Below are 15,037 nucleotides of genomic sequence, written 5' to 3' on the forward strand. Positions count from 1 at the left end.
TTTTGCGATCGCTATAGCGATTCGCAAAACAGTGATTCCTGTGGGGGAATTTCGCTGGACAATGTTTGGTCCCTGCTTCGCAAACTGATTTTCACTAGACAACAATTTTGACAGCTCCATGCTCGCAAAACAGGTGGTTTTCGGGACTTAAGTTTCGCAAGACAGTGATTTAAACAGCTGATCAGAGGTTCACAAAGCGGCTTTCCTATGGCCGATCCTCGCTAGACAACGACGATTCTTTCCCATTGGAATGCATTAAACAGGTTTCAATGCATTCCAATGGGGAAATGCTTTTCGCTAGACGGTTTCGCTAAACAGTGATTTCAGTGGAACGGATTATCATTGTCTAGCGAGGCACCACTGTATTTGTGAACAAGCCACTGTATTTAATCCTCTGCAGTTTAAGAATGATTGACTTGGGCCATGTTCATGGAAAAATTAAGAGCTCTTTTATTTATTCATTATAATTTCAATTCAACATCATTTAAGTATTTCACATTCTGATGGAAAGGTCACTTGTACACCATGTTCCTGCATGCTGATGCCGCCACCATCACTCCAAAAATCGGCAAAGGTGAATGTTTTACATTATCCTAACCTCAATTTCACTCCCACATGACACATGGATTGTATGGTGGAGGCCTTTGATTTCCACAGGACTATCCCCTACTCATACGTCATGAATATGTATCGCTTAGCAAAATTCGAAAATCAACAAATAAGCAAAAATATTTAAAAGTTGTGTATCCTCTTCCTCTTTCTTGCCAGTTCCTGCATCATTCGATTCAGTGGATTGGGTCCAGATTTAGTAGTGCCCGGGAAACAATTATTTAAAACTATGGGGCAAGTGAGCCGTGACTATCTTAGACCCCATTGTTTGGAGATGGTTTTCCTAAGTTTTCCCCCAACCCAGTGCTTTGAAAAGGATCACAGTGAAAAACTATGGGCATGAAGATGCTGTGAAGTATCCATCGCTTGTGATTGACTTCAACTATCCTTCAGGGCAGCCAGAAGGGGCTAGAGAGCCAGCCAGCCGTACAAGCCAAAACAAGAAGAAAGATCCGACTGTCAGCCAAAGAAGACCCACCACTGATGGTAGCATCTCTGGAGGCAAAGATTTTGCGGCTGTTCAGTGGTTGCGGAGGACGGAAATTGTTGCTCATTTTCAGCGGCGCCACGCCGACGGTTTTGAAGTAAAGGGTGTTGGCGAAGGCATTCAGCTGAAGGAAGGAAGGAAAGTGGAGAATGATTTGCCGGTTATTTGAAACATAAATCATTACAGCTCTCAGTTTGCTATGGAGCTGAACTTCAGCTCTTTGGTGAGAAGCGGGCACGCTCCACTGGTGTACGCTCTCCTCTGAAGGATCTACCGGCAAATTAGCAATCTCGCATGCAAATACAACACATGGAATTGTGGGAGGGGGAAGCCCCTTTCACCAAACTAAGGTCCCTGTTTATTCACATTATGAACACAATACATGGATTTATCTCTCCCCCTCCCCAGCTAGAAGAAACCTCTCCTCTTCCTCCCTATGTTCCATTGTTTCTTGTCTGTCGGTCATTTTTAGTCTTTTTCCAAGAAATCCCCAGGGAAGGACGGAGATTTCCCAGCCACATGGGGCTGGATATCCATCTCTTGCCACTTTGAACCTTCTATTTTTCTTTTCATAACTTCTGAATCTCTATGACGCCTGCTCATCATGAACAAAATACTTCCCCCCCTTTTTTTCTTTCTATACCTAAAGATAGCCTTCTGAGACTTATTTCTATAAAGTGCTAGCTTTGGGAAAGGGGTGGAGCTGCAGAGGGAGGCTTTTGGCTAATTCTGACCTGAATTAGCCGGGCTTCTGGTACATGTTTTAAGGGAATTTAAGCAGATTGCCACAACTCTGAACAAAAGCTACCTTTCACAGAGCTGAACGGATAGGCAACTGGATTTCTTTCTTGAAACGTTTCAACCCAACAAGAAAGAGGCCCAGTTGCCATGACTCGAATTCCAGGTAACCTCACCTGGAGGACGGAGAATCTTCACAGATATGAGCTTCTGGAATTCTCCACAGAGTTTCTGCAGGCAGGGAGGACCGTTTCCTCTCACCTTTTCTGGAAGGGGAGAAATTCCCCAACAGCTTCTTGGGAGAGTGGTTCACTTGCAGGAATGGGGCCAGCCTCCTCCTGACATGGGAGCCACCACCCTCTCGGGGCCTTGTGGGGCTGTGGGGGAAGATGGTTACTTGCCAGCAGAAGGACAGGAGAGGCCCTGGGCTCCCTCTGCAAACTCCAGCACCTTGGAAAGGCCACCACCATAACTGTCTTTCACATAACACAAAACATGCCTGAGTTTGGTGGCGCTCAGAGAAGGCTCTACCTTCAAGAATCTGAACAGGCTTATAAGGGAAGGGGTATAAACATTTGGCTACAGTGGTGCCTCGCTTAACGATTACCTCATTAAACTAAAAACCACTTTACTATGAAGTTTTTGCAATCGCTATTGCGATCACAAAACGATGTGCCTATGGGGGGAAATCGCTTAACGATGATCGGTTCCCTGCTTCAGGAACTGATTTTTTGCTAGACAATGATTTAAAAACACCTGATTGGCGGGTCTAAAATGGCTGTCTGCTGTGCAAAATGGCTCCTCGCTGTGTTTTAGGACAGATTCCTCGCTTTACAGGCACCGGAAAATGGCCACCCTATGGAGGATCTTTGCAAAACGAGCAGGTATTTTGCCCATTGGAACGCATTGAACCGGTTTTCAATGCATTTCAATGAGTTTTTTAATTTCGCTTGACGAGGATTTTGCTTAACAGCGATTTGAATGGAACGAATTATCCTCGTCAAGCGAGGCACCACTGTAGTTGCTTTTCTAAAGCTATCAATTCCCATTAATTTTTGCAGCGTTCAAAAAGCAAACCACTGCCATTGCTTATTCTAATGCTGAAGAAGTAACTCATTTCTGTATTCTCGAAGGCTTTCACAGCCGAGATCTGATGGTTGTTGTGGGTTTTTCGGGCTCTTTGGCCGTGTTCTGAAGGTTGTCCTTTAGAACCTTCAGAACACGGCCAAAGAAACTGAAAAACCCACAACAACTAACTCATTTCTGTTTGCTACTTTTTCTGTTAGCTTCTGGCACCACACATTCGAAAATAGAATTAGGACTAGCGAGAGCAAGCAATAAAATCCTTGGAGAAAACGCCCCTTTAAAAGACACTTCTGGAAGTAACTAGAAATCATGACTCATCACACAAATAAAGGAACTTTGTTCCTACTCATTGCATTACATCTGTTAGGTTTCTTGTCACCTAGAAAAGTAACTTGTTACAGTAACAGAATTACTTAAATCATGTTAGTTCCAAGCTCTAGAAGAAAGTTTATTTTAGTTACCTGCGGCTTGCTGATTGGGATTGGTTCTTCAAACACGGTCCACGCAACCACTTCGTCACAGGTCGGGGTGGTGAGGGAACCCTTGTAGCGGTAATATTTGGAAAGCAAGGCCATGTTGGGCAGAAGATTGCTCAGGGGAAACGTGGACGCCAAGTCAACGTACTCCTCTAGGCAGAGAAACAGAAACTGCTGGTGGAAAAGGAAGAATTCCATTCTGTGTTTTATGCCAGGTCGGGGGGAAAAGCAACTGGGAGAGGATGCTGTGGAGAGGGTCTATTCCGTCTGATTAGTCAGCCTTCCATCTGCTAATGGGCTGGTCTCAAAGATGCAGGCTGAGCCAATCAGACTTTGTCAAGTAAGCCTACATTACTTCTCCAGCAACCAATCACAAAACAAAGCACTCTAAATGCAAGATAAGGAAGTGAGGGGGGGAATCACATGTTACGAACACGTCTTTCATTACTGTAAGTATTTATTTACAGTTCTTAACCCAAACTTAGGTAAAGGTAAAGGTTCCCCTTGACAATTCTTGTCCAGTCGTGTTCGACTCTAGGGGGCGGTGCTCATCCCCGTTTCCAAGCCATAGAGCCAGCGTTTTGTCCGAAGACAATCTTCCGTGGTCACATGGCCAGTGCGACTTAGACACGGAACGCTGTTACCTTCCCACCAAGGTGGTCCCTATTGATCTACTTGCATTTGCATGCTTTCGAACCGCTAGGTTGGCGGGAGCTGGGACAAGCAACGGGCGCTCACTCTGTCATGTGGATTCGATCTTACAGCGGAAGATCTACAGACCTTACAGCACACAGGCTTCTGCAGTTTAATGCCATGTTACATAATACTAAAAGATTTAATACAATAAAACCTTATAAAGAGATATTAGTAAAAAGATACACAGTTTACATAATAAAACCATTTATAAATAGAGCACTATGTAGTAGGCATCCTTCAGTCTCGAAAGACTATGGTATCGTGCTCTGTATGGAGGACTTGGAACAGCGTCTAGTGTGGCTGAGGAGGCCAATTCGAGAGTGACAATCCCTTCCACACTGGAGACAAATCCAATCTGTCCCCTGTCCAGCTCCCTGGTTTTGCTTCCTTTGTGACTTCCTCTTTGCCTCAGCCTGCTGGACAAGGGTCTCTTCAAATTGGGAGAGGCCGTGATGTACTGCCTGCCTCCAGGCTGAACGATCAGATGTCAGAGTTTCCCATCTGTTGAGGTCTATTCCTAAGGCCTTCAGATCCCGCTTGCAGATGTCCTTGTATCGCAGCTGTGGTCTCCCTCTGGGGCGATTTCCCTGCACTAATTCTCCATATAGGAGATCCTTTGGAATCCGACCATCAGCCATTCTCACAACGTGCCCAAGCCAGCGTAGACGTCGCTGTTTCAGTAATGTATGCATGCTGAAAATTCCAGCTCGTTCTAGGACTACTCTATTTGGAACTCTGTCCTGCCAGGTGATACCAAAAATCCGTCGTAGGCAACGCATATGGAAGGTGTTCAGCTTCCTCTCCTGCCGGGCACAAAGTGTCCAGGACTCGCTGCAGTACAGGAGTGTGCTCAGGACACAGGCTCTATAGACCTGGATCTTGGTATGTGTTGTCAGTTTCTTATTGAGCCATACTCTCTTTGTGAGTCTAGAGAACATGGTGGCTGCTTTCCCAATGCGTTTATCCAGCTCGACATCTAGAGAGAGGGTGTCAGAGATGGTTGAGCCAAGGTACACAAAGTCATGAACAACCTCCAATTCTTGTGTGGAGATGGTAATAGAGGGAGGCGAGTCCACACCCTGGCCCATGACTTGTGTTTTCTTCAGGCTGATTGTTAGTCCAAAGTCTTGGCAGGCCTTGCTGAAACGGTTCATGAGTTGTTGGAGGTCTTCAGCAGAGTGGGCAACAATGGCTGCATCGTCTGCAAAGAGGAAGTCCCTCATGCATTTCAGTTGGACTTTGGTCTTCGCTCTCAATCTAGAGAGATTAAAGAGCTTTCCATCTGATCTAGTCCGGAGATAGACACCTTCGGCTGCAGTTCCAAAGGCATGCTTCAGCATGACAGCAAAAAAGATCCCAAAAAGTGTTGGTGCAAGGACACAGCCCTGTTTCACTCCGCTTCGGATGTCAAAGGGATCTGATGTTGAGCCGTCAAAAACTACAGTGCCTTTCATTCCATCGTGGAAGGACCTGATGATGTTAAGGAGACGAGGTGGACATCCAATCTTGGGAAGTATTTTGAAAAGGCCATCCCTGCTAACCAAGTCAAATGCTTTTGTAAGGTCTATGAAGGCCACTAAGAGTGGCTGTTGTTGTTCCCTGCATTTCTCCTGCAACTGTCGGAGGGAGAATACCATGTCAGTGGTGGATCTATTTGCTCGAAATCCACACTGTGATTCCGGATAGACTCTGTCTGCAAGCACCTGGAGCCTCTTCAGCACAACACGGGCAAGCAGCTTCCCTACAACGCTAAGAAGAGAGATACCACGGTAGTTATTGCAGTCACCCCTGTCACCTTTGTTCTTGTACAACGTGACAATGTTTGCGTCCTTCATGTCCTGTGGTACTCCACCTTCCCTCCAGCAGAGACAAAAGATTTCATACAGTTCGGTGATGATGATCTCCTTACCGCATTTCAGCACTTCAACAGGGATGTTGTCCCTTCCAGGTGCCTTGCCAGAGGTGAGGGAATCCAAGGCCGCATTTATTTCTGCTAGGGTTGGTTCGCTGTCCAGCTCTTCCAAGACAGGCAGGCACTCAATGTTATTTAATGCTTCTTCGGTTACTACATTCTTTCTGGAATATAGCTCGGAGTAGTGCTGCACCCAGCGTTCCATCTGCTGTGCTCGGTCCTGGATGATCACACCTGTAGTAGACTTTAAGGGAGCAGATTTCTTCTGTAATGGACCTAAGGCCTGCTTGATACCATCATACATTCCTTTGATGTTACCTGTGTCCGCTGCTATCTGTATCTGAGAGCAAAGCTGAAGCCAATAGTCATTGGAGCATCTCCTGGCAGCCTGTTGGACTTGGCTACGAGCGGCTCGAAGAGCTTGCAGGTTGTACTCGCTAGGACAGGCTTTGTATGCTGCTAGAGCTCTTCTCTTATCCTCAATGGCTGGCATTAACTCCTCCGAATGGGCTTCGAACCAGTCAGCCATCTTTCTGGTCTTCTTGCCGAAGGTGGACAAGGCGGTGTTGTAGACAGTGTTCTTGAAGTATTCCCATCGTTCAGGTGCATTTACATTAGCTGGACCTGGAAGGGTTTCCTCGAGTGCTTGGGCAAATTCCTTCACTTTTCTTTGATCGCGAGTCTTGTTGATGTCAATACGTGGTCTTCCTTCCTTTTTCATGTGATACAATTTCTTTGTTCGCAGTTTTACTCTACTACACACCAGGGAGTGATCAGTATCGCAATCAGCACTCTGGTAGCTGCGTGTGATCGTAACACTAGGAAGGCTAGAACGTCTAGTGAGGATCAAATCGAGCTGATGCCAATGCTTGGATCTTGGATGTCTCCAGGAAACTCTGTGTTGCAGCTTCGTATTAAAGAATGTGTTGCTGACACAGAGACCATAGTAACAGCAAAACTCCAGTAAGCGTTGGCCATTTTCGTTCATCTTTCCAATGCCAAAACGGCCTAGACAAGTGGGCCAAGAATTGTGATCAGCACCAACTCTAGCATTAAAGTCTCCTAGAATGAACAGTGACTCTCTTTCAGGGACTTTTTTGATAGTAGCTGCCAGATCGTCGTAGAATTTGTCTTTCACTTCTGGAGTGGATGACAGTGTTGGTGCATATGCACTAATGAGGGTTACTGGTCCTGCTGATGAGTGGAGCTGCAGAGACAGGATTCTTTCACTCCCCACAGTGGGTGGAACAATGCATCTCAGGAGAGTGTTTCTGACTGCAAAGCCAACACCATATTCCCTGGTCTCATTCGATGGTTTTCCCTGCCAGAAGAATGAGAAGTTTTTTTCTTTGACAGATCCCGAGTCTGGCAGTCTTGTCTCTTGCAGGGCAACAATGTCCATCTGCAGTCTACTCAGTTCCATGTCAATGACAGCTGTCTTGCGCACATCGTCTATTTCTTGCAGGTCGTTAGGAAAGCCATAGTCAGGAAAGCCAGGGGTCATTGTCCGTACATTCCAGGTGCCCAGCTTTAGGGCAGAAGTTTTCTTATGATTGTTGCATGGTGCACGGTTGTCGATCTGCTTGTCGGGTTTCACCCTAAACCCCACGCACCCCGTGAGGTTAACAGACCGTGGCGAGGTAGCACCTTACTGGCTGGGGGCTGCCCAGCTTAAGGCGGGCGGTATCTACCTAGTGAGGTGCAATGACCTCTCCCACCGTCAGAAGTAGCCCCTGGCGTCCTGCTCTACGCCAATTCAGCAGAGACTTATAACCGGTAACTGCTACTTCCCGTGTTGTTTCGACGCTGTATGCGAAGCTGGAGTGTCCTCTCCAGAGCACGAAGCCTGGGTAAAATAGTATGGAGGATAGGCTGTTACCCAAGCGGCAAATCCCCCCTCTCCACATCGCTGAAATGGTCCAGTGGAAAGGCAAGAGCCAATACAACTGGTTCCAGCAACGTCGCAGGAGTTGGCAGAGTGAAAGAAAGTGCCTCCGGGACTCCGGCTCCGGATTTTGCCTCGAGGTTATCTCCTGAAGCCCTTTCCATAAGTGGATATAGCCACAAGGCAGTGGAGGTTAAAATTTGGAGTTTTCCTTCTCCTAGATGGGCTGCCTTCCAGGGCTGACGAGTCCCACCTACCCGGCCTGCTCTCTTTTACCAAATTAAGTAAGAGATATGATTAGGGAATTTCATGTGACACACTCTCCTCCTCATTCTCTTTTTAAAGCTGAAATTCTGCCCTCCTTCAGGACATCCATATTCAGCATATTGGGGTTGGAGATAGACTTAGAGTATTTCGCGCGCCGTTAGGCGCGCGGTCCAGTAAAATCAGGATTCAAACTACTAGGCCCTCCCACTAGACCATGTGATGAGCCAGAACAAAGAGACAGGAAAAAACAGACTTCTCCACAAAAAGCCTACCTTTCGCCTCCTTCCCAGCCAAAATGGACACAGGCTCCAGTAAAATCAGGATTCAAACTACTAGGCCCTCCCACTAGACCATGTGATGAGCCAGAACAAAGAGACAGGAAAAAACAGACTTCTCCACAAAAAGCCTACCTTTCGCCTCCTTCCCAGCCAAAATGGACACAGGCTCCAGTAAAATCAGGATTCAAACTACTAGGCCCTCCCACTAGACCATGTGATGAGCCAGAACAAAGAGACAGGAAAAAACAGACTTCTCCACAAAAAGCCTACCTTTCGCCTCCTTCCCAGCCAAAATGGACACAGGCTCCAGTAAAATCAGGATTCAAACTACTAGGCCCTCCCACTAGACCATGTGATGAGCCAGAACAAAGAGACAGGAAAAAACAGACTTCTCCACAAAAAGCCTACCTTTCGCCTCCTTCCCAGCCAAAATGGACACAGGCTCCAGTAAAATCAGGATTCAAACTACTAGGCCCTCCCACTAGACCATGTGATGAGCCAGAACAAAGAGACAGGAAAAAACAGACTTCTCCACAAAAAGCCTACCTTTCGCCTCCTTCCCAGCCAAAATGGACACAGGCTCCAGTAAAATCAGGATTCAAACTACTAGGCCCTCCCACTAGACCATGTGATGAGCCAGAACAAAGAGACAGGAAAAAACAGACTTCTCCACAAAAAGCCTACCTTTCGCCTCCTTCCCAGCCAAAATGGACACAGGCTCCAGTAAAATCAGGATTCAAACTACTAGGCCCTCCCACTAGACCATGTGATGAGCCAGAACAAAGAGACAGGAAAAAACAGACTTCTCCACAAAAAGCCTACCTTTCGCCTCCTTCCCAGCCAAAATGGACACAGGCTCCAGTAAAATCAGGATTCAAACTACTAGGCCCTCCCACTAGACCATGTGATGAGCCAGAACAAAGAGACAGGAAAAAACAGACTTCTCCACAAAAAGCCTACCTTTCGCCTCCTTCCCAGCCAAAATGGACACAGGCTCCAGTAAAATCAGGATTCAAACTACTAGGCCCTCCCACTAGACCATGTGATGAGCCAGAACAAAGAGACAGGAAAAAACAGACTTCTCCACAAAAAGCCTACCTTTCGCCTCCTTCCCAGCCAAAATGGACACAGGCTCCAGTAAAATCAGGATTCAAACTACTAGGCCCTCCCACTAGACCATGTGATGAGCCAGAACAAAGAGACAGGAAAAAACAGACTTCTCCACAAAAAGCCTACCTTTCGCCTCCTTCCCAGCCAAAATGGACACAGGCTCCAGTAAAATCAGGATTCAAACTACTAGGCCCTCCCACTAGACCATGTGATGAGCCAGAACAAAGAGACAGGAAAAAACAGACTTCTCCACAAAAAGCCTACCTTTCGCCTCCTTCCCAGCCAAAATGGACACAGGCTCCAGTAAAATCAGGATTCAAACTACTAGGCCCTCCCACTAGACCATGTGATGAGCCAGAACAAAGAGACAGGAAAAAACAGACTTCTCCACAAAAAGCCTACCTTTCGCCTCCTTCCCAGCCAAAATGGACACAGGCTCCAGTAAAATCAGGATTCAAACTACTAGGCCCTCCCACTAGACCATGTGATGAGCCAGAACAAAGAGACAGGAAAAAACAGACTTCTCCACAAAAAGCCTACCTTTCGCCTCCTTCCCAGCCAAAATGGACACAGGCTCCAGTAAAATCAGGATTCAAACTACTAGGCCCTCCCACTAGACCATGTGATGAGCCAGAACAAAGAGACAGGAAAAAACAGACTTCTCCACAAAAAGCCTACCTTTCGCCTCCTTCCCAGCCAAAATGGACACAGGCTCCAGTAAAATCAGGATTCAAACTACTAGGCCCTCCCACTAGACCATGTGATGAGCCAGAACAAAGAGACAGGAAAAAACAGACTTCTCCACAAAAAGCCTACCTTTCGCCTCCTTCCCAGCCAAAATGGACACAGGCTCCAGTAAAATCAGGATTCAAACTACTAGGCCCTCCCACTAGACCATGTGATGAGCCAGAACAAAGAGACAGGAAAAAACAGACTTCTCCACAAAAAGCCTACCTTTCGCCTCCTTCCCAGCCAAAATGGACACAGGCTCCAGTAAAATCAGGATTCAAACTACTAGGCCCTCCCACTAGACCATGTGATGAGCCAGAACAAAGAGACAGGAAAAAACAGACTTCTCCACAAAAAGCCTACCTTTCGCCTCCTTCCCAGCCAAAATGGACACAGGCTCCAGTAAAATCAGGATTCAAACTACTAGGCCCTCCCACTAGACCATGTGATGAGCCAGAACAAAGAGACAGGAAAAAACAGACTTCTCCACAAAAAGCCTACCTTTCGCCTCCTTCCCAGCCAAAATGGACACAGGCTCCAGTAAAATCAGGATTCAAACTACTAGGCCCTCCCACTAGACCATGTGATGAGCCAGAACAAAGAGACAGGAAAAAACAGACTTCTCCACAAAAAGCCTACCTTTCGCCTCCTTCCCAGCCAAAATGGACACAGGCTCCAGTAAAATCAGGATTCAAACTACTAGGCCCTCCCACTAGACCATGTGATGAGCCAGAACAAAGAGACAGGAAAAAACAGACTTCTCCACAAAAAGCCTACCTTTCGCCTCCTTCCCAGCCAAAATGGACACAGGCTCCAGTAAAATCAGGATTCAAACTACTAGGCCCTCCCACTAGACCATGTGATGAGCCAGAACAAAGAGACAGGAAAAAACAGACTTCTCCACAAAAAGCCTACCTTTCGCCTCCTTCCCAGCCAAAATGGACACAGGCTCCAGTAAAATCAGGATTCAAACTACTAGGCCCTCCCACTAGACCATGTGATGAGCCAGAACAAAGAGACAGGAAAAAACAGACTTCTCCACAAAAAGCCTACCTTTCGCCTCCTTCCCAGCCAAAATGGACACAGGCTCCAGTAAAATCAGGATTCAAACTACTAGGCCCTCCCACTAGACCATGTGATGAGCCAGAACAAAGAGACAGGAAAAAACAGACTTCTCCACAAAAAGCCTACCTTTCGCCTCCTTCCCAGCCAAAATGGACACAGGCTCCAGTAAAATCAGGATTCAAACTACTAGGCCCTCCCACTAGACCATGTGATGAGCCAGAACAAAGAGACAGGAAAAAACAGACTTCTCCACAAAAAGCCTACCTTTCGCCTCCTTCCCAGCCAAAATGGACACAGGCTCCAGTAAAATCAGGATTCAAACTACTAGGCCCTCCCACTAGACCATGTGATGAGCCAGAACAAAGAGACAGGAAAAAACAGACTTCTCCACAAAAAGCCTACCTTTCGCCTCCTTCCCAGCCAAAATGGACACAGGCTCCAGTAAAATCAGGATTCAAACTACTAGGCCCTCCCACTAGACCATGTGATGAGCCAGAACAAAGAGACAGGAAAAAACAGACTTCTCCACAAAAAGCCTACCTTTCGCCTCCTTCCCAGCCAAAATGGACACAGGCTCCAGTAAAATCAGGATTCAAACTACTAGGCCCTCCCACTAGACCATGTGATGAGCCAGAACAAAGAGACAGGAAAAAACAGACTTCTCCACAAAAAGCCTACCTTTCGCCTCCTTCCCAGCCAAAATGGACACAGGCTCCAGTAAAATCAGGATTCAAACTACTAGGCCCTCCCACTAGACCATGTGATGAGCCAGAACAAAGAGACAGGAAAAAACAGACTTCTCCACAAAAAGCCTACCTTTCGCCTCCTTCCCAGCCAAAATGGACACAGGCTCCAGTAAAATCAGGATTCAAACTACTAGGCCCTCCCACTAGACCATGTGATGAGCCAGAACAAAGAGACAGGAAAAAACAGACTTCTCCACAAAAAGCCTACCTTTCGCCTCCTTCCCAGCCAAAATGGACACAGGCTCCAGTAAAATCAGGATTCAAACTACTAGGCCCTCCCACTAGACCATGTGATGAGCCAGAACAAAGAGACAGGAAAAAACAGACTTCTCCACAAAAAGCCTACCTTTCGCCTCCTTCCCAGCCAAAATGGACACAGGCTCCAGTAAAATCAGGATTCAAACTACTAGGCCCTCCCACTAGACCATGTGATGAGCCAGAACAAAGAGACAGGAAAAAACAGACTTCTCCACAAAAAGCCTACCTTTCGCCTCCTTCCCAGCCAAAATGGACACAGGCTCCAGTAAAATCAGGATTCAAACTACTAGGCCCTCCCACTAGACCATGTGATGAGCCAGAACAAAGAGACAGGAAAAAACAGACTTCTCCACAAAAAGCCTACCTTTCGCCTCCTTCCCAGCCAAAATGGACACAGGCTCCAGTAAAATCAGGATTCAAACTACTAGGCCCTCCCACTAGACCATGTGATGAGCCAGAACAAAGAGACAGGAAAAAACAGACTTCTCCACAAAAAGCCTACCTTTCGCCTCCTTCCCAGCCAAAATGGACACAGGCTCCAGTAAAATCAGGATTCAAACTACTAGGCCCTCCCACTAGACCATGTGATGAGCCAGAACAAAGAGACAGGAAAAAACAGACTTCTCCACAAAAAGCCTACCTTTCGCCTCCTTCCCAGCCAAAATGGACACAGGCTCCAGTAAAATCAGGATTCAAACTACTAGGCCCTCCCACTAGACCATGTGATGAGCCAGAACAAAGACACAGGAAAAAACAGACTTCTCCACAAAAAGCCTACCTTTCGCCTCCTTCCCAGCCAAAATGGACACAGGCTCCAGTAAAATCAGGATTCAAACTACTAGGCCCTCCCACTAGACCATGTGATGAGCCAGAACAAAGAGACAGGAAAAAACAGACTTCTCCACAAAAAGCCTACCTTTCGCCTCCTTCCCAGCCAAAATGGACACAGGCTCCAGTAAAATCAGGATTCAAACTACTAGGCCCTCCCACTAGACCATGTGATGAGCCAGAACAAAGAGACAGGAAAAAACAGACTTCTCCACAAAAAGCCTACCTTTCGCCTCCTTCCCAGCCAAAACCCTTAAGGAAAATGGACACAGGCTCCAGTAAAATCAGGATTCAAACTACTAGGCCCTCCCACTAGACCATGTGATGAGCCAGAACAAAGAGACAGGAGAACTAAAAAACTCTGGCAATCATACATCTGCGGGCGAGCACAGCAGCATTACAGAATCTGGCAACGCAAGTTATGATCTGTAACAACTTGTTCAAAAGAAGTAGCTTCACATAGAATTCAATGTGAGGAGCAGGAGCAGGGGTGAAAATAAACCAAGTTAGTAACAAATCAGAGCATTGAAAATGCATGCTTCAACTCTCATGCTTACCTGGGCGAGAAATGTTTTTCAAGCCAGCTATGATTGTGTTGTAATTGGTGTTATCTGCATCAGATGCCTGCAACAGAAAGTGAAGAGTGAAGAAACCCATTTCATCTACAGTGGTACCTCGCAAGACGATGACCCCGCAAAACAATGAATCTGCATGACGATGAGATTTTGCAACCGCCATTGCGCTTTGCAAAACAGTGTTTCTTATGGGGGAGTTTCGCTATACGACGTTTCAGTCCGTGCTTGGGAAGACGCTTTTTTTGGGGGACCGATGCTTAGCAAAAGGACGATTCTAACAGCTGATCGGCGGCTCCGCAAAAGGTTTATGAAAGGAAGATTTTGAAAGGGCATTGAAGTAATCTATTCCAATGCTGCTTTCATATTTATGCATCCGTGAGGTCTAAAATCATTTTTGAAAAGTAAAGTTAACCTGCACCTGAGAATGCTGCAGGTTAGGATTTGAGCCAATAGGATTTGAGCCAATATTATATAATTTACTGCAAAGCAGTGCCATTAATACAGTGTGATACATTAATGAATGCCTAAACATTAAGTAATAGGGGTCTGCATTACAATCATTGTGTTGATTGCTTCCCAGCCTGTTTTTCAGCTTTGCACCAGCAATTCAGTGCTGTGTTTATCTTAGCAACATATTTAATAATTAAGCTTCACCTTCTGTTTTTTAATTTAAAGCTCCAATTGTCTAGTTTACATTTCCCTTAATTGTCCCCTTGGTAAAAAGAAGTTTTCAACAGATGCATTTACTTCCATGTTTGAATTCATACCAGAAGGCTGCGTCCTTCTTATATGTTTCGGTGGTAAGTGTCTGCCCAGCCTTACAGAATCACAATTTGGTGGTTCTCCAGTGCTTCAACAGCCTTTTAACCACTAAGACTTGGAAATCTAAATTACAGGCAACCGAATGAACATGGAACGGGTGAATCCTGACTTGTTCCAAGGATGGAAAATTTGTTCTCTTAGAAGCGTAGTATTTTCTGGCACTCTTGAGGAAAGTCCTACTTGGCTGAGAATAACGTTTGGGCAAAGTATGCAACAAGGGAAACTATCAATGTGGCTGCTTTGTTGCATGGTCTTTTAAGGATGACAAGCAGCGGATGGGTAGCTTGTGTCTTTTGGGGTCATCCAATCCTATATTTGCCACGTACATCTGTCCCAATGCACATATACGCACATACCTGCTCCTCAAAGAATGTTTTGGACACCATGTGAAGGAAAAGTCCCCCCTTGCTCTTACGTGGGAGAGAAGAAATCCCATAGGTTTTAGGAATTCCTTGCAGGGAGTATCTCAC

The 15,037-nt window shown here is 46.2% G+C and overlaps 1 protein-coding gene across 3 annotated transcripts in view; it reads right to left on the reverse strand.

Moving 5' to 3' along the window:
• Positions 1 to 426: 426 nt before the first annotated feature.
• The window catches only part of LOC110070136 (carbonic anhydrase 15), a 50,901-nt gene continuing 36,290 nt past the window's right edge, over positions 427 to 15,037 (reverse strand). For all 3 annotated transcript variants that reach the window (XM_072983236.2, XM_078381665.1, XM_078381666.1), the window contains 3 exons: positions 13,728 to 13,794; positions 3,382 to 3,548; positions 427 to 1,220 (listed from right to left, as the gene is read on the reverse strand). In XM_072983236.2, coding sequence (XP_072839337.2) covers positions 999 to 1,220; positions 3,382 to 3,548; positions 13,728 to 13,794 — 456 coding nt within the window. In that variant the 3' untranslated portion in view covers positions 427 to 998. The remainder of the gene's footprint in view (positions 1,221 to 3,381; positions 3,549 to 13,727; positions 13,795 to 15,037) is intronic.

Source organism: Pogona vitticeps, chromosome 14, assembly GCF_051106095.1.
Source record: "Pogona vitticeps strain Pit_001003342236 chromosome 14, PviZW2.1, whole genome shotgun sequence".
In the NCBI taxonomy this organism is placed as follows: Eukaryota; Metazoa; Chordata; class Lepidosauria; order Squamata; family Agamidae; genus Pogona; species Pogona vitticeps.